Below are 22,019 nucleotides of genomic sequence, written 5' to 3'. Positions count from 1 at the left end.
CCTGTCAACTGACAGTGCCGACAGGCTAACACTCATCAAGATGAACAAAGCCTGGATTTCCCCAGACTTCTCTTCTCCACCAGCGGACAGCAGCGATACCTAAGCAATACGTAGGCTGCACCCGCGGATGGAAGCATAGTTCTCTCTCACCATCCAAAACGGGGACATTTCTGCTTCATCAATCTGTGTATAATATTCCTCCTCCTCCTCCTGCTCCTCCTCCTGAAACCTCACGTAATCACGCTGAACGGGCAATTTTTCTTAGGGCCACAAAGCTCACTCATATAATTTTTCTACAAAATTTTTATACGTTTCAATGCTCTTAAAAGCGTTGGAACTTTAACTTGAACCAATTTTTCGTTAAACTGGGCTGCCTCCAGGCCTAGTTACCACTTAAGCCACATTAACCAAAGCGATTAATGGGTTTCACCTGCCATCTTGGTTGGGCATGGCCAATTTTTACTGAGGTACATTAGTACTGTTGGTACACCAATTTTTTTGGGCCCTCACCTACAGTGTAATCATAGCAATTTCTATGTTCTTCGCCTGCACTCATGGTACAGAAAGGTGTGTGGGGTTGGCCTACACTTTAGCTACATAAATGTAACTTGGGCCTTGGCTATACTGCAGCTACTGAAATGGAACTAAGACTGCGCTCCCACTATACTGCTGCTTCGGAATTGTTCCTGGGGCCTGTGTAGGCTGCTACTATTACTTAAATGGAACCTAGACTATGCTCCTCCTATACTGCTGCTTCGGAATTGTTACTGGGGCCTGTCTTGAGTGCTACTATTACTGAAATGGAACTAATACTGTGCTCCCCCTATAATGCTGCTAGTGATATGTTAGTGGGGCCTGTCCTAATGCTACGGCTGAAATGTTACGAATTCTGGGCTCTGCCTATACCGCTGCTAATGGTATGTCTCTGGGGTGTGGAAACAGAGGCTTCCCAAAGACATGATGGCGGTGAGGCCATTTCCCACCAACGCGGTTACTGTTAAGGTGCATATAACCACGGACACGTGGAGAGGACACGTTGTGATAGACATGATGATTATTTATAAAATGTCTATCGATTAATATAACCCAAATGTATTTTGCTGTTGTAATGACTTTCAGCTCTGAGGAGTTCAAAGGACACACACACAATCTAATTATAGTATTTGCTCTAAGTACATAGAATTACACAAGAAGCCTCTAAGAGTTAAAGGGCCATAGTGTCGTGTATATCCTGTGTTTAATACTGAGTGTTTACCTAGCCCCCTTCCACTCCTCAAACACAAGCTAGTTAAACAATGACTTCAGCTACACAGAATCTTCTACAACAAAGAAATTCCTTCAGCCTAAGCACATGTTGATAAGAGTTGCCACATATACAGAACCTGCTTAAGGTTGTCTGCATGCTAAAGAAGACAAAGTCCATACTATGGCGGACGTGAGAGAGGGTGGGCAGAGAGGTGGGCAGAGAGGTGGGGGATTCTATATGATCCGACAAATGAGAATCTTATATGTTACTGATGTAATCTGTTGCACGCCCATTGAAGGGCGGTTGTCATGTGTTATAATAAAAGGCTTGAGCCTCTACACATGGTAGAGACTCTCCCGGTTTTAGACAAGCATTTGTGTCTGAATCTGGTTCGATGATGTGTGCACACGATACTCAATTTGGAAGCGACAAAATACCCCAAAAGCCTGCTGGAGAAATCATATTCCAGATCAGTGGAGTCCCTGGGTGAGCGAGTGGATCTGTGAGGTTACAGCCTGGAACGTACAGAGACCGGCAGATAGCACGCAGAACTCAGGGGCCCGAAAATCTACAGAACACGGTAAGATTGCTTTATCTACCTGTGTCAAAGCTGGGTTCTGACTGCTTTTCTGCCTGTTCCTGATCCAGACTGGACCTTCACTGAAAGACAGGTCTGTCCACTCGAAAAATCACCACGTTACCTGTCTAGGGGTATTTTGTACGCTGTGTATATTATGTCTGAGACGGTTAAAAATTGTGTATACAAGACCAAGAGATAAATTCTGTGAGGGTTAATGTGTCGGGAGGGCGGACTCGGCTGTTTAAGTCTGAGGGAACACGCCAGTGACACGTGCTCCTAGGTAATACTAGTGTGAGGTTAGGAAGATTTATGATACGTATACTTACATTTTATGATTGAGCGTGTTATGTTCTCATATGTGGAAAGGTATAGCCGTGCTTTGTGACGGCTGATTTCTCCAGAATATTATTGAGGTTTTGATCATTGAAAATAATCGTCAGTCTCTGTGTATAGCTAAATGTCCTGTCTAGGACGTGTACAGGAAGTGCTCTTCGGGATTGCTAGTAGACCTTGGGTTGATATAAAGGTAGATGAGATATATACCTTGGGTTGATATAAAGGTGGATATATATATATATATATATACCTTGAGCCGTTGTGGGTATTCTCCAGTAATTCCGTCTGTCTGGTACTATAGAAAGAATGTGCAGTGTTGATTATTGGGGGAGGGGTGCTGGTAAGAGAGTGAACTGAAAGCTTTTTCAATTAACCCTTTCTGTTTCCTTTGTCTTTTCTGAGTGGGAAAGAGGTTATATGGGAAGGATTTGAAGAAGGTTCAGGCATAGACGCAGGTTGTTTAGAGAATGGGGAGCAAAGTGAGCAAGGACAAAGGTCATAGAGCTTGTGATCTGGTTGCTGAAGGGAAGGTAGCAGAGTTTACTGAACATGTAGAAATGTTATACAAAGAGAAGGACCAGGAAAAGTTGCAGAAAGAAATGTCACGTCATGGACAGATAAGATAGGCTGTAGAAAGTTTTCAGAAGATGAGTAGGAAGCCCAGCAGAAAGAAAGGTGTTTTTTAGATTGCTAGGAGGAGGTATAACGTAGTTAAGAGATTGAAGAGGGGAAAGCATGTAGTGGGGTATGTGTATTGCTAATGAACAATGTAATGCCTTTGTGTTGACTACAGCCCCTCCCTGTAATGGCGGCCGCGCTTGCAATGTTTACAACCCAACATAGTGTGACCCTGCAGTAAATGTAGTGAGGCCTGCCCCCACCCTGAAGTTACTTCCCCCCATGTGCTCACTTTCAGGGTGTGTGATGTTACTTCCGGTCCCTCCCCATCCGGGACAGGACCTGGCCCCGCCCCTTCCTCCTCCAGCGGCCATCTTGCCTCACCTGGAAGTGCTGCTGCCCCTGGCCCCGCCCGGTCCTCTGGCAGCCATTTTGCCTCACCTGGGAGATCTGTAGCCCCGCCCCCTTCTGCCTCTGGCGGCCATTTTGCTGCATTTGGGAGGCCTATATTCCCCAATGCCACTGTATCCAGTGCTAACATCATGATTGTCTGAAGTAAGGTTTTGTTTGACCGGCCTTTGTTACACTCCAAGATGTGGCCACTTTGGATGTGTGATAAGTTCAGGGAAACAAACCTTTGTGGAGATGCAGCTTGGGACATAGTAGATGACTAAGCTGGTTTATAGTGCATGGAAGATTGGAGTTGATGCATGGGGGGCAGAGACCAGGAATACATGACAGGGGACGCTCTCTCATGTTCCCAGGGGCTCTGTTTTCCACTGCCCGCTTCTCCAATGGATACTCAGACAGATGATGTTACGGAAGGCTCCTACAGATGGAATAATTTCACTATAGTCACCCAGCAAACTTTTTCATGCAATTTGGTGAAGTAATTTTACTTTTTATGTGAAGAAAGAGGGACTGAATTGCCCAGAGTAGGATGTTAATTCATCCGTATTCTTTAGTTTTTCTTTAAGCCTTTTGTATATTCTAGTGTCAGTCTACACTGAAGCTATAATTATATTCCGACAGGAGAGTAAAAGCTAAACGCTAGCCATACCCTGAAATACTATTACACTGGGTGACGTAAAATTTGAATCGTGTGGCGCCCCCTTGTGTTAAAAAATGCTAACTGCGACCTGAAAAAAAAAAATAAAAAAAATTTTTTTAAGGAGATTTTCGCTCAGACTTCGCTGCATACAATGTCACCTTGACCTACAAAGTGCTTGTTTTTGTGCCTCTTGGTTTACTAGTTTGAACGCAATGACTCTTTTTCCATTGAGTATTGCGGTTCAAAAGGGGGGAGGCATAGGTGATCTGGGTCATAGATGATCTAGGTGTTGTAGATCAGCTATTGGGTTTGAAAAAAAAAAAAAATATATATAAATGATTTTGTGCTACAAGATTCCGAGCCATGTGAAATAGAACATCAGCACGATTATTTAGTACTAATTCAGTAAGAAACTGCAGATATGCAAACAGTTACCAGAACCCCTGTTGATAATGCATATGTTGAGCTTTTTGCAGATGGTACCAGGGTGAGGATTGATGACTCCACATCGGATATGCAGTGGTCACACAACAAGATGTCCTAGAAGCAGAAGCTCTGCCTCCGCATGTCACAGTACAATAAGCGGAATTGAAGGCCCTCACTGAGGCGAGTAGAGTGGCGAGAGGTAAGACGGCAACCCTTTACACTGACTCCTGGTATGTATTTGGCATAGCTCATGATTACGGCCCAATATGGAAGGCCAGACAGTTTTTTTACCTTAGCAGGACAACCAATTGAGTATGGTGCAGCGGTGCAGAGTCGCATGGAGGCCCTCCCCTTCTACCTGACAAAGTTGAGAGTTCGCACCGATTCCTACACTGGAGAGGCGAGAGACGACACCCTCGCTGACAGCGCAGCAAAGGCAGCGGCCCTCAAGCCGTGGAAGAAAGAAGAAAGATACTGACAGCATGAGTCAGTGGCAAAAAACTTTGGACATTGACAAAAATTTGGACTTTGATATGCTAAAGACTTTTTACAGTTACCAGCCAGCAAGGAAGAAAAGAATAAATGGACTAATATGGGAGCAGCAGAAACAGGACAGCGTGTGGTGAACGGTCAACAGCACTTGCCCACCACAGTTCCTGTATCCCATGATGGCCCAGCTGATGGACGGAAAGACCCACCTAGTAAAGCAGTAATGACGACGACGCTTGAAAGAGGTTGGGCGACTTCTAGGTTCTCTGTAGCTGCTGCATCATTTGTCCGGTTTAGCATGATCTATGCCATGGGTAAGTCAGGGCAGAAGTAAATTTGCCACACCACACTTGCCTGGACCACTCTACCCATTTCAGGGATTGCAAATTGACTACGTTCAGCTCCCACTTGTTGGGAAGTATGAATACGTGCTTGTTGTTGTTGATGTCTTTGCAGGTTGGAGGCCGACCCTGTTACCAAGGCAAACAAGTAGGTAACCGCAAAGAAGCTCATGAACGAGGTAAACTTTGAATATGGGGTACCAGAGGTGATTCAGAGTCAGACAGAGGTATAAACTTCGCAGGTGAATGTAACATGTCATGTCTGCTCTGGGTGTATCCCAGGCCTTTTACATACTGTACCATCTTTAAAGTAGTGGAAAGATGGAGAGACGTAGTGGCACGCTAAAAAGTAAGATACTTAAAAATGACGCCACTTTGGAAAGACTGTCCTCCAATAGCCTTATACAGTGTTAGATATGAACCCAGGGGGGATCATGCATTATCTCCCTACGAGATTGTTTGGGCTAGCCCCAAGGCTAGGTTGTTACTATCCTCAGTAGTTACAATTACAATCTGATGTGTTGACTGAGTATGTGATTTCCGTTGTTAAAGAGCTAACCAAAGCCTATGCACAGGTGTTCTCTTCCAGACTCAGAGGCAGACACTGGGACACATATCTTGCAGCCTGGGGATTGGGTGTGCGTCAAGAAGTTCCTCAGGAAGCACCCTCCTGAGCCCCGATTTGATGGCCCCTACCAGGTGCTTCTGACTACTGCCACAGCTGTGAAACTAGCCGAAAGACTTACATGGATCCATGCTTCATACTGTAAGAAAGCTTCAGATCCGGGAGACCAGTCTTAGTTGTGCCAAAGACATTACTCTGGTTAGGGCTAGTGAGAGAGGAGGGTGGCAACTGGAATCCTTAGTCAGAAGAATATGGGGGTATGGTTACCTTCTAGTATAACTCGTCCAATGCTCAAGTAGCCGCATATTCCTTCGACTATTGTACTGTGGTCCCGTGTCTAGGCGCAAGATCCCACCGCAGGCCAGATTTAGCTCAGTCCAGCTGGTTATATGACTTATATACCCGGGGAATACAATATGTTTGCGCCACTGATAAAGTCTGGGGAGAAGACTGCCGTTATTGGGGATTAGTGGGATGTAACACAGGAATAGACTGGTCCTATAAACCGCGAAGTGCCTTAAATAAGAAAGATAAGAGCGGGAAATCCCTAATTAGTCGTATAACCCTCCTTGAGAATAATAAGGACAGCAGGTATTGGAAGGCTGAACTTAGTATGTTGCTTGGTTTTAATGCGGTTTTTACATTAACCATGGGAGATCCAAGCCCGGGGGACGGGGAGACTTATAGTCTGGGGACATACCGGTACGGGAGGACAGATCCCTTAGGGAAGTTTAAAATAAGGGATATGGTAGATGCAGCCGAATGGAAGCCTTCACTTAGTCCCGTGCCCATAATTAACCCCCTCCGCCGTAAGATAAAGACCTTGACGAACATGATGATTATAGCCGACCCTACCTTTGAGGACACCTTGACAGTAGCGACTGGCTACTCTGACCAGAATCTCTGGTTGGAGTTGATGAGGTACAATGCTAACAGGAGCAACAAGTCTAACTGTTGCGTGTGCGGTAGTGCCCGACTACACTCGGGGATGGTCCCCCTAAATCTCCCTGTAGATGCTTAGTCTCTTCACGAACATTTCCGCTAATTACACTGTCCGTGAGAAATGGAAGAAGGAATACTCTATAACTACTTAAGTGTTTTGCACCGGAGAGAGTATTACTGACTACCCTGGAAACTACACCTGCCAGGCAAATAGGCAGGGTGGAGGGAGATTTTTGGGGAACTCACCAACGGGTATTGCTCCTCCTACAGTATGATAGGAGGGGAATAGATGCAGAATCAGGTCCAGTCCTTAGGAGACGTTTACTGGCTTTTTGGAGACATGAGGTAGAGGACCCGCCTGGAGGGTAATTGGACAGGGGAGTGTGCCTTAGTAAAGCCCTTATGCTCCTCCACATCCTGTCAGACACCAACGTTTCCCTTGTTTGAAAAAGATGAAGAGCCAGTTCCGATAATGCCAACCACATACGCTACCAAAGAAAGGGAGAAATGTACTAGTACTGTGCCTGCCCCGATCTCCTAAGATGGATTGTCAGTGGAATTCCCATTTGCCTAGGGATAGTGCAGAAGACCTTAGGTTCCGGCGAGGGCACACCCTGTGGGGTGTTAACTTGTACAGATAGAGGGTATGGATGCCCGGAAATGAGCCCAGGGAATCCATGGCCTCCCTCTGAGGTGAGGTAGGGATTCCCCCCCTCCTAGGAGTAGGGACTTACGGGCAGTGGGAAAACCCTGACGCAAGGGTGAGGCGACTTGGACGTGTTCACCATTAGGACTATCTCCAGGAGGGACATTGGTGTGGGTGAAGATTAGGGAGTCCCACGCCGTGCGTACCTGTGCACGCTACTAGTATTGTAACATTATGCTAGAGCGAGAAGAGAGACCCCTAGTGGTAGTTTTGATCTACATGTATAAATTGACGTCATAGGATAGCCAAGGGGGGTACCTGACAAGTTTTAAAAATTAGAGATCAAGTTAAAACTAGATTCGAGTCCATTTTCCTGATCATTATGGTAAATAAACGTTGACTGGATTAATTATGTTTATTATAATTAGCAGTGGTTTATAAATTATACTAGAGACGCCTTATAGGGACTAGTCGACCAATAGGACCTACCTCGACTATGACTTTTTTAAAAATAGAATGACTTTAGCTAAAAAGGGGAGTGTCTGTAAGATGATAGGGGAGACTTGTTGTACCTACATCCCAGACGACACATGACCCGCGGGTAAAGACGCACTTGCCATTAAGAAGCTGACCGCACTAGCTAAAAAGAGCTAACTTTTGGGACCAGCACTCGCCATGGATGAGCGGGTGGTAAAGGATCCTGGCACAGACGGGCGTCGCTGTTGTATGTGAACTGATGGTTACCTTTTCTGTTCTAGTCTGCTGTGTTATCCCCTGTGTCAGAGAGACCTGTGAAACTGATGCTGAATGCATCCCCAGAAGGAGTGGACAAGTCCTACACCCCCTTGAAGACCCTAAAACGAACCTTCAACGCGCTCCAGTTATAGGCTCATGCGCAGAGAACTGTGAAAATCAGATAGAGAGTTAGAGGATAGACATTTTAAGGGGGGATTGTGATAGACATGATGATTATTTATAAAATGTCTATCGATTAATATAACCCAAATGTATTTTGCTGTTGTAATGACTTTCAGCTCTGAGGAGTTCAAAGGACACACACACAATCTAATTATAGTATTTGCTCTAAGTACATAGAATTACACAAGAAGCCTCTAAGAGTTAAAGGGCCATAGTGTCGTGTATATCCTGTGTTTAATACTGAGTGTTTACCTAGCCCCCTTCCACTCCTCAAACACAAGCTAGTTAAACAATGACTTCAGCTACACAGAATCTTCTACAACAAAGAAATTCCTTCAGCCTAAGCACATGTTGATAAGAGTTGCCACATATACAGAACCTGCTTAAGGTTGTCTGCATGCTAAAGAAGACAAAGTCCATACTATGGCGGACGTGAGAGAGGGTGGGCAGAGAGGTGGGCAGAGAGGTGGGGGATTCTATATGATCCGACAAATGAGAATCTTATATGTTACTGATGTAATCTGTTGCACGCCCATTGAAGGGCGGTTGTCATGTGTTATAATAAAAGGCTTGAGCCTCTACACATGGTAGAGACTCTCCCGGTTTTAGACAAGCATTTGTGTCTGAATCTGGTTCGATGATGTGTGCACACGATACTCAATTTGGAAGCGACAAAATACCCCAAAAGCCTGCTGGAGAAATCATATTCCAGATCAACGTAGTGCCTCAAAAACATCCCCCTCCTCCTCCAACAATGAAAACATTCTTGGCAAATGCCTTTGCATTGGTTCGTCTGGTGGCAGTCCAAGAATTTCACCTTTACCGACACAACAAGGAAGCCCCCCCACCATCCCCCCGCCACGGCCCACTTAATCCTGGCCACATTCCGAAAACCAACAAAATACAACCGTGCTACTAGGTCCGTAGTCACCACTACATTACCACCAACGCGGTTACTGTTAAGGTACATATTACCAGTCTGACTGGGGCATGCAGACACCTTGACAGAATGAATAGTGTGTGGCACATAGGTTCCCCATTGCTATGCCCACGTGTGCAGCTCCTGATGGAGGTGGCACTGGATTGGAATTTTCATTGCTTCTGTACAGCATTGTGGGCTATCGCCCCACCACTTTTAAAGAGGGTCGCTGCCTAGCCGTGCCAACCCTCTGCAGTGTGTGCCTGCAGTTCCTCCTCATGGCAGACGCACTTATAAATAGACATGAGGGTGGTGTGGCATGAGGGCAGCTGATGTGCGCTGTGGACACTGTGTCGTGCAGGGGGGAGGGTGGTTGGGCAGCATGTAACCCATGAGAAGTGTCAGTGGAGTGTCATGCAGGCAGTGATTGTGCTTTGTTGTAGCTAGTGTGGTGCTTAGCTAAGGTATGCCATGCTAATGAGGGCTTTTCAGAAGTAAAAGTTGTTGGGAGGGGGGGGCCCACTCTTGCCGGTATTGTGGCTTAATAGTGGGACCTGTGAACTTGAGATGCAGCCCAACATGTAGCCCCTCGCCTGCCCTATCCGTTGCTGTGTCGTTCCCATCACTTTCTTGAATTGCCCAGATTTTCACACATGAAAACCTTAGCGAGCATCGGCGAAATACAAAAATGCTCGGGTCGCCCATTGACTTCAATGGGGTTCGTTACTCGAAACGAACCCTCGAGCATCGCGATAATTTCGTCCCGAGTAACGAGCACCCGAGCATTTTGGTGCTTGCTCATCTCTACTGAAAACTATATCATTAAAGGGGTTCTCTGATTTGGATGTTTTCACTAAAACCCCCCTTGCAGTAAAATGACTAAACAGCATATACTCGCATCTCCCTGCTCCTTCTGTGTCATGTGGCGCTGTTCTGGGTCTCTCTTCTGAGAACTGCGCCATTTAGGCTGGGTTCACACAGGGCGGATTTGCCGCGGTTTTGCCGCGGCAAATCCGCCCGTGACCGCTAATCTCGGGATTAGATAGCCATGTGGATGAGATTTCTCAGAAATCTCGTCCACACGGGACGGCCAATCCGCAGCGGTAATCCCGGCTGCAACCACGGCTGCGGCCGCCGCAGCCGCGGCTTCAAAAGATGCAGCATGTCTATTTACTTTTACCTTTTTGTTTACTTTCGTCGCGGCCGCGCTCTCCTCTATGGGAGCGCGCGGCCGCAATGGAAAAGCGAGCGGCCAGGCCTCTTCTAAGCCGCCGCCGCTTTTTCCGCGGCGGTTCTCCCGGCCAAACCGCGGGATTTCCGGCGGGAATACGCCCCGTGTGAACCGAGCCTTAGAGATCTGTTTCCACATTCTTCTTCAGTTATAACCTTGTTCACACATTGCAGTTTTGCTGCAGATTTTGGTGCAGATTTCACCCTTTCAATTGAATTCAAATTAAAGGCATGAAATCTGCTGCAGATCTGCACCAAAATCCGTTACATCATCCCAGCAAAGTAGCAATGTGTAACTTGTCATATCACACATGAGAAAAAAAAACCTTGCAGCTGTTACAAAGTGAAGAAGGCAACACTAATCAGAGCAAGGGGAGAGTCAGAGGAACAGCCAGCTTTATCTCACTGGACTCTGAGTTGTTTTTCTATACTGCGATCTACGTTCTACAGAGGTAAGGCCCTTTGGAAGCTGTCTTTAGAATGTTAGAAGTGATTGTTTTTAGATAATCTGCTTAGACTAAAGTATTTTTTGCTGTCTACTAACTTAAAAAATTCCATAATACGTGACTGATTTTCAAGAACACTAATTTATGCCATAAGTTAGCAATAAGTAAAACTGCAGAACAATCTACATAAGTTTATAAAGTTTTGCTATATGGAATCTTCACAGCAGTGAAAACTGGAACAACCCGCAGTTCTGTAAAAGTTTTTTTGGTAACATTTTAATAACCAGTGCATAGCTGCTAGGCTCATAGAAGCACAGCAAACTAGTAGACTGGCTGCACACGACCGGGTGGGATTCCAGATGTGGGATACTGCAGTGGAATCCGACCCTGTACCTGTCCGGTGATCCTGCATACCTGTCGGTTGTCTTCTCTTTTCTATACGGCAGATCGTCCGGACGGCTCGCTGTCAGACATGGGCAGTACAGATTTTCCTGTGCCTGGTGCCTAGCGATGACGTGGGATTCGCGACTTTTCCATAATGTCAAAGTCCGTGGGTCAGACAGCTTCCATTGACTTCAATGAAAGTTGTCCACACGGAATCCGCTCAAAAATAGAGCATGCTGCGTTTTTTTTTTTTTTCCCCCCTTCTCTCTGTGAGTAGGGAATCGGAATTGATTTACACTCATGTAGGAAAAAGCGCTTTTCCGTAGCATGCTATGGAGGGTATTTGCTGTGGAACCCGGAGGCGGATGTCTGCTCCAGATTCCGCAATGCAAATCCGCCGTGTGCAGCCAGTCTTAATTGGAAGAGCTTCAGTGGTCAGTGAAATGTGAAAAATGTTTTAAAGGTCACGGACCTAGCACCTCTAACTCCTCATCGGCTATAATCTACGGATGGAACATGCACCTGGCTCCTCACAAGTATGGCATTACATGCCATCCATTTGAATGAATGGCTGACCATATCATTCACTTGCAGACATGGTCTGCCAGTACAGGAACTCCCTCTTTGAGTCTGTCTTCCCGAATACCATTTGGACAGGAGTTGTCTTTATGAACGGGTCTTCAGTACGCTTTGGAGTAGGTTGAAGTTGCCTTCACACAGGCAAGAATATCACACGAGATTTGTGCATTGCACAAATATGAACCCCATTCTTTTTAACAGGGTTATACAGATGAGCGATGTTTTCCTGCATGGCACCACGATGCGATCAGGAAGCAAATCGCGGCATGTTCTATCTTCCTGCATACTCTTATATTGTTCTCAACCGGGCCAGCGGCAGCATTGCACCACATGCAAGGTGCACCCGATCCAAGGTCTCCCATTGTAGCAATCCCATGTAGGATTCCTACATCCCCAAAGTGGTGCGAGGCCTTTTTGACATGAAACCGCCTTGCATCCACGGGGAATTCACAATGGGAAGTGCGATATGGATCGTGATTTAAGGCCTCATATCGCGCTTTGCCTTGTGAAGTTAGCCTAACTTAGACCTGTATTTTATATGTTAGTGTGAGTACTGGTGTGACGTAAGCCAAATGTGTTAAGGGGCACAAGCCTCTTGATAGATTTGGCATATCTTTGGGCCATCTGTGCACCAAATATGAAATTCATGTCAGCTATGTAGTTTCCAGTGTAAGTTATAATAAATCTTATTGGCTGCAAGTGGCCATACCATAGCTAATGCTAAGCCCCTCCCACTTTTTTAAAAGTAGCAGACCCAATGTAAATCAGCAAAAAGTTGTGCATTTTGGCATACAAGATCCTACTTTTATATGCCAGGTGAAGTAAAGCACTTGATAAATGTGCCTCTGTGGTGTGTGTGTTTTTGTTTGTTTGTTTGAAGGCCACTGCATTGATTTTTCAATCCATTCATTATATAGCTATTTCCCTCAGTGTATATGTGAGCCAGTGTTACCTTGGTTAGTTATTCCTTCTATCTGAAACTTTTTTTCCTCAGATGGTCATGTAACCTCGTTTATGATTAACTCAGATTTACTTGGGTTTATGCATTCAGTTTTACAGTCTGTGTGATGCTGTTACATAAATCCTCCCACTTAAAACTAGCTAGAGGGGGACACAGGCCCTCCTATCATAGTTAATTATGTTAGTTATTTGATGAGGATGATGACAGAGCTCCTTTCACACAGTTATAATAGAGGAGATCACAGCTCGTTCTCCTGACTGTATACTTATGGTCTGTAGCTTATTTAGATGAATATAGAAGGTAATCCTAAACTGTCCACCTAGCAGGCGTAAATAGGATAGGCTCCAGCTATACTCATTGTACCATACTAATATTGTACTCATGCATCATGAGATTGATTTGAAAGCGAAGGCAAAAAATCTCACCATTAAGACTGATAAGCATCAGACAGGGGCTAAGCTGCTTTTCTTGATTTGAGCAATAGAAAGGAAAACCCAGTGGCAGCACATATACTTAGTGTAATAATAAACACTTGCCTGTCAGGGCACCAACTAGACAGTAGTTTCTCACCTACTTCTAAGAGCTCATATCCATGGGCGTTTTTTCACCGTGTATTATGCATGAGACGAACAGCCATGTGACACGCGATGAATGGAGTCAATGGGCTTTCGTGTGTGTGTGTGTGTGTGTGTGTGTATATACACACACGAGAAATAGATCACAACATTCTCTATTTCTTGGCGTACCACGCAGCATGAGCCCTAGGCTTTTGTATAGCCAGCATATGCAAACGCTGCCTGTATGGGTGGCCTTGTCATACACAATCCTGCTATGAAACGGGGTGGGGAATTACAAAAAAAAAGCTAGTCATACTGCGCATGTACGCAGATACGTGGGTTTGCACAGTACACTCGCTGCCATACATGGTCTCTGCCACTCCAGGCTCTGACACTAAGGCCTCATGTCCACGGGCAAAATAGGATTTTAAATCCGCAGTGGATCACCCGCGTGCAGATCCGCATCCCATGGGGATGCATTGACCACCCGCGTAGATAAATACCCGCGGATGGTCAATAAAAGGGAATGGAAAAAAAATGGACGTGCTCCATAAGAATAACTTACCCGGATCTTCTTTCTTGGGCCCGGCGGATGTGCCCGGCACATGCGCGCGGTGCGCAGCCTGCGTGCCGAGCACATCCGCCGGCCGAGGAAAGAAGATCCGGCCGTGAAGAAGAGAAGATCTGCCCGGTCCGCTGCGGGTAAGTTATTCTTATTTTAAGCGCTCATGTCCGCGGGGCAGGAGGGACCCGCTACGGATTCTCCATGGAGAATCCGTAGCGGGCCTGATTTTCCCCGTGGACATGAGGCCTAACTGCCTGAGCTTGCCGCCTTTTATGTCCCACTGATGAGCTTGTTGGACCGAGCTGAGTCCAATGGGACGCAAAGGTAAAACCTGCACTGGAGTCTGATCTCACCCAGGCTAAGCATCTGGGTGAAATGTTCACTCCCTCCAGTATTCTTGCTTTCACATGTCTCCACCTTTTAGTAATGCATTCCCTTCAATACTGAGCTAATTGAGGGCTATTGCTTTTTATTGGCAGGGATCTTAAGAAAAATTGTGGCCCATTTTGACATTTTTTTTATTTTTGACATCACATCTCGTGGCACAATCTGAATTACAATTAGAACTAGGGCAGCAATCCAAGGCTCAAAATGCAAAAAAACGAATCTCCAAACTGGAGGTAACTCGCCTGGTGTGATCAGTTCACCCAAAAAAACTTTGCACCCAGAGGCGTAATTTAAAGCTCCTGGGCCCCAATGCGCAACCTATAACAGGGTCCCAACTCTAATGCTTTATTCATAGTACTGGGCTCCCTATATGGAGAAGAGAGGCCTTATGGGCCCCCTAAGACTCCTGGGCCCAGGTGCAACCACATCCCCTATAGTTACACCAGTGGTTGCACCTCAATCCATGATAGCCTTACTGTTAGAGAACTGAAGTACTATCAATTTTGTCTTAAGCTGTTTTATTAATATTTGTTATTATGCCTTAAAGAAGTTTTATTTCAGATACATAGAAACTCTTTTAGGACAAATGGTTGGGATGCTCTGCTGAGCAGTTCTACACTAGAAGGACCTGTTTTGCTTAGAATACAATTTTGTCTTTGTTCCTTATTAGAGATGAGCGAACGTACTCGGATAGGCACTACTCGTCCGAGTAATGTGCCTTATCCGAGTACCGCTCTACTCGTGCTGAAAGATTCGGGGCGCTCCGCTGCTGACAGGTGAGTTGCGGCGGGGAGCGGGGCAGAGCGGGCGGGAGAGAAGGAGAGAAAGATCTCCCCTCCGTTCCTCCCCGCTCTCCCCTGCAGCTCCCCGCTCCGCAGCGCGTCCCGAATCTTTCAGCACGAGCAGAGAGGTACTCGGATAAAGCACATTACTCGGACGAGTAGTGCCTATCCGAGTACGTTCGCTCATCTCTATTCCTTATGTAATGAGCTAAATAAACTTTTAAAAAAGAAATACCAGATCTTGGAAAAAGGTATTATGTATATTAAGATGACTTATCTTCAGCATGTGACCTCTCTATTCTACAGAAGAAATCGGTCTGAACCAGTTGAAAATGTAAAACCCAATATAAACACTGTCGCCATAACAGATGCCAAACATGAAAGCTTTGAGTTGAAATATTTGCTGAGAACAACCAAGAAAAATGTATATAGGTTAAATGCCACATAGATTGATGTGAATACAAGTATAACTGGTTATATATGCTGTTCCACCACTTGCAATGGTTTGGTTCTGGGTTGGAGCCTCTTGTAGGGAGGGTGGGGTTAGTCCGCAGCTCATGAATCCCAAGGACTGCAGAACATCAAGGTGACTTCTTTTCAAAAGAGCGTTGCAACTAATGCTGTTAAGTGTAATTTGTCTCATATCTGGGACAACAGATATGAGGCAAAGTTGAAGTCCACATTTCTGTCACTAGCTTGTTCTTTCCTCAGACAGGGCAGCGTAGAGATGGTGACATTCCCTTTAAGCCCTTTGCTTTGGCCATCTTATGGATAGTCTTTGTTTTCCATAAGTTAGGCTTGAGTCCCTCCAGCAGTTGTATCCTCACAAATTTGAGAGCATCCTGGCAGTACGAGGGGATACCCCAGCTGTAGGGGTAAGAGCTGTTCCACAGTAAGGCAGGAGAAAATAGTAAGTGGAAGACGGACCGGTCCACCCAACCACGTTCAAGTCTTCTCCGAGTAGGGACGACACAGTCACACACAAAAGAGGCCCACAACAGAATGAGGATGACAGGCAATTCTTATCCATCTTTGCAGACTTTCTTGTACATAATCATCATCTGTTTCCCTCAGTGGCTCCTCCAATGATTTCTCCTAGTCAACAGCAATCTCAGTCACCATCACTTGCCTGTGTAGAGGATGGTCAGGAATGCCTCTGTGAAGGAGAAATGCATCTATGAAGGTGGAATTCCTTTATGTTGGAAAAATGCCAAATGAGCATCTTATAACATAGTATGGCAAAAAAAAAAACAATGAGGAAGAAGCCAATTTAGCCCATTTGGGGGAAGAAATTCCTTCCAGACTCTGTAGTGGCAGTCAGAATAATCCCTGGATCAATGTTTTGAAAGTTCCTACCTGATGTGGATCCACAACCCCGTTGGTTATCTAATGTCTATATCCTGTAATATTATAGCGCTCTAGAAGGACGTCTAGTCCCCTCTAACTCCTCTATCGATTCTTGCCATCACCACATCCTCCGACAGAGTTCCACAGTCTCACTGCTCTTACAGTAAAGAACCCCCTTCTGTAGGCTTTGGTGATTAAACCTTCTTTCCTCTAGACGTAGAGGATGCCCTCTTGTTACCGTTGCAGTCCTGGGTATAAACAGATCTTTGTATTGTCCCCTCATGTATTATACATAGTTATTTGATCGCCCCCTTAGTTGTCTTTTTTTCTAGGGTGAATAATCTCAATTTATGATAGCCTCTCCGGATATTCCAGCCCTTCCATTTAATTTAGTTGCCCTTCTTTGAACCCCCTCAAGCACTGCAACAACTTTCCTGAACACCGGTGTCCAGAACTGTGCGCAATATTCCATGTGGAGCCTAACAAGTGCCTTATATAGTGGAAGAATGATGTTCTCGTCCCTCGCCCCTATACCTCTTTTAATGTGCCCCAAGACCTGGCTTGCAGCTGACTGGCATTGATTACTCCAGCAAAGTCTACAGTCAACTAGTATCCTCCGGTCTTTTTCCATATCACTTTTCCCTAGTGGTACCCCATTTAGTGTATATTGGTGACATCTGTTTCTCCTGCCCACGTGCATAACCTTACATTTGTCGATATTGAACTTCATTTGCCATTTTTCTACCCAAGCCCCTAGTTTATCTAAATCCATTTGCAGCGGTACATTGTCCTCCTTTGTATTAATTACCTTATATCATTTTGTATCGTCTGCAATTATCTACTGTGCAGCCTTACTATCAGGTCATTGATAAATATATTGAATAGAATGAGACCTAAGGCCTTAGTCAGACGGGCGTTTTTAGCCGCGATTTGCGCATGCGCATGCGTCCGGCGATTTTTTTTAAAACCATTGCTTTGCAATGGTATCGGACACATGAGCGCTTTTTATGCGCTCGTCCGATAAATTATAGAACAAAAAATCGCAGATCGCACCTATCTGCGATTCCTGTTCTCTTCTGTATATGCGCTCAATGGGGCCTGCGGCAGCAGCGCCGACCCCATTGAGAACATATAGAAGACAAATCATTCTTCTCTGCCACAGCTGTAACAGCTGTGGGAGAGAAGAACAATGTTTGCCCATTGAATTCAATGGAGCGGCAATACAGCCGCTCCATTGAAAGCAATGGGCTGCCGGCGTGCGCGGGGTGAATTGTCGGGAAGGGGTTAAATATATAAACCCTTCCCGGCAATTCATCCTAAAATGTGTTAAAATAAAAAAAAATTGTATACTCACCTTTCCGCTGCAGCCGGAGTCCAGCCGCGGCCGCTGTCAGTTCTCCTGAACTGCTTCTAGGCACTATTCAGCCGGCGGGGCTTTAAAATCCCCGCCTGCTGAATGATCTGCCTCTGATTGGTCAAAGCCCTGACCAATCAGAGGCTGAAAACACTCACACACCCATTCATGAATTCATGAATGGGTGAGTGACTGCTGCCTCTCAGCGCTGAGCCAATCAGGGGCAGGTCTGACTCACATCCATTCATGAATTCATGAATGGGTGTGAGTGAGGCATGCCTCTGATTGGCTCAGTGCTGAGCCAATCAGAGGGCAGGTCTGACTCACACCCCCTTCACACCCACTGCAGGACGGCCGCACGGAGCTCCGGCTGCAGGCAGAAGGTGAGTATACAATTTTTTTTAATTTTTACACATTTTAGGATGCATTACAGGTAAGGGCTTATATATTTAAGCCCTTACCGACAATTCATCCCGGGCTCGCCCGCAGCGCATTGCTTTCAATGGAGACGGCTGTATTGCCGTCTCCATTGAATGCAATGCGCTGGACAGCTCCGGCCCGTTTCTAATGAAACGCGGCTAGGAGCAGATTTTCGGGCGATTTGCGGGCGACTTGCGCGCACCGGTCACGCGATTTGCGGATGCGCATCCGTCATGCGATCCGCAAATCGCGCGAAAAAACGCCCGTCTGACTGAGCCCTAATACTGAACCCCGTTGGAACCCCACTGGGAGCGGTGAGCCAATCAGAGTAGAGACCATTTATTACCACCCTCTGCTTTCTATCTTCGAGCCAGTTCTTTTTTTTTTTTTTGTCTCATCAATAGACTCTCCCAGGTCCAGCCTAGAACTTATTCATTATAGAAGCTGATCAAATTGGTCTGACATGATCGACCCCTTGTGAACCCATGCTGATGAGGAGTTATGCTGCTGTTTTAATTTAGGTATTCCAGGTTGGCATCATTCAGAAACCCCTCGAATATTTTGCCAATTATTGAAGTGAGACCTTACCGGCCTGTAGTTGCCAGATTCTCTTCTTGACCTCCTTTTGTATATTGGGACCACATTGGCAATATACTAATCCAGTGGTATAACTCCGGTTACAGTGGCTACAATTTCCTTGCATATGCCATAAGATTCCAAAATAGGAATAAACCTATAGGTGTTATCTAAAAAGCAGTAAAAGTCATTACATTCATATATTTCTTTACATGAAAGTCATTAATTACTTTTTATCCTGCTTTTCATTCCTATAGAAACTGATCACCATGTGGCTCCTTCTCGTTGTTCTCTTGGGTCTGGTCTTCCTCTACCGACGATACAGATATAGTCAGATACTGGACAATCTCACCGACAAATATGTCTTCATTACTGGATGTGATACGGGATTTGGAAATCTGCTGGCTAAACAGCTGGACAAGCGTGGAATGAAGGTTCTTGCGGCTTGTCTGACCGATAGTGGAGCAGACGCACTAAAGAAGGAGACCTCCAGCAGACTACAGACAGTACTGCTAGATGTCAGCAGCAGTCAGAGTGTCAGCGCTGCCGCAGACTGGGTCAAGGATATTGTTCGGGATAAAGGTGAGCTACATAAATGGAGAATATGTTTTTACATTTCACAAGGAATAACCTATTTATATCCTTTAAGCGAGCATCAGAAAAGTAATATTTGGAAACGTAAAGGCTTGCCATGAATATCGGGAGTATTTGCATGTGTAATATGCAGTGAATACAACCCATTTCAACCTCTTAGTTGTACAGCTGAAAAAAGATAAGACTTGCCCTATCTTTCTCGCACATACTTAATACTACGTGCAGGAAAGAGGGCAGGACCTATCTTTCCACATTTTTTTCCAAAATCCCGCAGTATGCCGCGAAGCTTGAAAAGCTAACGGAGGGGAAGTAATTCAGGCGCAGTTACGCTCCGTACCGGTTGGGCTACAATCAAACATGGGTACAGATTTTGACTGTTTCTTTTGCCAAAATGTTGTGGAATTTGCTGTGTGCTCCCCTGCGTGCCAGCAAATGCTTGTGTGAGAGCAGCCTTAGGGAAAGCAACTAGAAGGTGTGAAGAGACTTATGCTCCTCTGGGAAATATGCATAGTTCGCAGAGGAGCACGGATGTCTTTTTATGTCTCCTCACACCTTCTAGCTGCTCTTCCTAAGGAAAAAACTATACCCTCCCTGACCCACAGCTGCTACTAAAACACGTAGGGACATTTCACATGGGACGGAAAGTTTCACAACACCGTTGCGGAATATTCAGACACAGAATCCGCGCTGCTAACATGCAGATTTCAATGCAGAATCCTGCTGGCAACTCCGCATCAAGATCTGCAGTTATACATAGGCATAGTTTGCAACGCAGTTGTGGAATATTCCATCCCATGAAAGGTTCCTTACAGCGTCATGTTACATGGCTTAAAGGGGTTGTCCCGCGCCGAAACGGGTTTTTTTTCTTTTCAATAGCCCCCCCCCGTTCGGCGCGAGACAAACCCGATGCAGGGGTTAAAAAAAAAAAACCGGACAGTGCTTACCTGAATCCCCGCGCTCTGGTGACTTCTTACTTACTTTGTGAAGATGGCCGCCGGGATCTTCTCCCTCGGTGGACCGCAGGTCTTCTGTGCGGTCCATTGCCGATTCCAGCCTCCTGATTGGCTGGAATCGGCACGTGACGGGGTGGAGCTACGAGGAGCCGCTCTCCGGCACGAGCGGCCCCATTCAGAAAAGAAGAAGACCGGACTGCGCAAGCGCGTCTAATCGGGCGACTAGACGCTGAAAATTAGACGGCACCATGGAAACGAGGACGCTAGCAACGGAACAGGTAAGTGAATAACTTCTGTATGGCTCATAATTAATGCACAATGTACATTACAAAGTGCATTAATATGGCCATACAGAAGTGTATAGACCCACTTGCTTTCGCGGGACAACCCCTTTAACTCCAATATATTATGATGTATATGTCGACTTTATTTAGATATTTAGGTAGTAATGCAATAAATCTAAACAAGAGACTTTATTTGTTGCAGTACTTTTCTTTACTGTGTGTCAATTATTTTACAGGACTCTGGGGTCTGGTCAATAATGCGGGCATTAGTCTCCCAGTCGCACAAAACGAATGGCTGACTAAAGATGACTTTGCCAACGTTCTAAATGTGAATCTTCTAGGAGTTATTGATGTTACACTCAAAATGCTGCCCATGATTCGCAGAGCTCGGGGTCGTGTTGTCAACGTTGCAAGTATTGCTGGAAGAATAGCTATCTGTGGTGGAGGATATAGCATATCGAAATACGGGGTGGAGTCCTTTTCAGACAGTCTCCGGTAAGCAATACTTTATTATGGACTACATCATACTATAGCGACTGTCCAGTTTCAGAACAAAACGCTCTCCTGGGACTGTAGGGTGGAGGAGTACTTTTTTTTTCTCTTCATGTCCCCTATCTTCCGCTGTTTAATTTTTTGGTGGGCAAGAGGGCCAGTGCTATTTTCTATCTAGTAGACACTGAACTGTTCTGTGATTAGCCAGTGCTAATCATGGGAGCAGCGCTCACCATCACAAAGCAGCTACAGAACATTGGTAGTCCTAACACTACCGATGCACTATGCAGGCTCTGGTAGTCTAAGAATGGCCACTGCTGTCAAAACGTCAGGACATACCGGTGATGATACCTTGGGATCGCTGAGGGTCCTGTGTATAACGTGCTGAGATGAATTGCCCCTTTAAGGCCTATACATTGCAGAATTATCTGGAGGTAGATAGTCTTCCATCTTCATACTATGGCCGATGTCTGTCCAGCTTCTGTAGTAGGAGAACTCGCCACTTTCCGTGGTAACCTGTTACATGCATTGATCACCCCCACTATCAAAAAGTTTTTTTCTAATATCTAATCTGTGTCTCCTCCCTTTCAGTTTCATCTCATTGCTTTTAGTCTTTCCTTGTACAAATGAGAATAGGGCTGATCCCTCTGCACTGTGACAGCCCTTCAGATATTTGTAGACAGCTATTAAATCTCTTATTAGATTCTTTTTTTGCAAGCTAAACATTCCCAGATCTTTTACCCGTTTCTCATAGGACATGTTTTGCAGACCGCTCACCATCTTGGTAATTCTTCACTGAGCTTCTTCTAGTTTGTCTGTCTTTTTAAATTGGGGTGGCCACAGTATTCCAGATGAGGTCTGACTAAGGAAGAGTAGTGAGGGATAATTACCTCACGTGATCTAGACTCTATGCTTCTCTTAATACATACCAGAATAGTGTTTGCTTGTTTTGTTGCTGCATCACACTGTTG

At 45.5% G+C, this 22,019-nt stretch overlaps 1 protein-coding gene across 2 annotated transcripts in view; it reads left to right on the top strand.

Annotated features, from left to right (window-relative positions):
- Positions 1 to 22,019, top strand: part of LOC136586487 (retinol dehydrogenase 16-like) — a 40,957-nt gene that overhangs the window by 12,188 nt on the left and 6,750 nt on the right. The window contains exons 1-3 of one of the 2 annotated variants that reach the window (XM_066584609.1): positions 10,756 to 10,819; positions 18,983 to 19,307; positions 20,793 to 21,051. In XM_066584609.1, the coding sequence (XP_066440706.1) occupies positions 18,995 to 19,307; positions 20,793 to 21,051 (572 nt within the window). In that variant the 5' untranslated portion in view covers positions 10,756 to 10,819; positions 18,983 to 18,994. Of the gene's footprint in view, positions 1 to 10,755; positions 10,820 to 18,982; positions 19,308 to 20,792; positions 21,052 to 22,019 lie in introns of those variants that run through there. The other variant, XM_066584601.1, reaches the window with a different exon arrangement.

Source organism: Eleutherodactylus coqui, chromosome 1 (assembly GCF_035609145.1).
Source record: "Eleutherodactylus coqui strain aEleCoq1 chromosome 1, aEleCoq1.hap1, whole genome shotgun sequence".
In the NCBI taxonomy this organism is placed as follows: Eukaryota; Metazoa; Chordata; class Amphibia; order Anura; family Eleutherodactylidae; genus Eleutherodactylus; species Eleutherodactylus coqui.
This window is presented reverse-complemented; position numbering and strand designations above follow the sequence as displayed.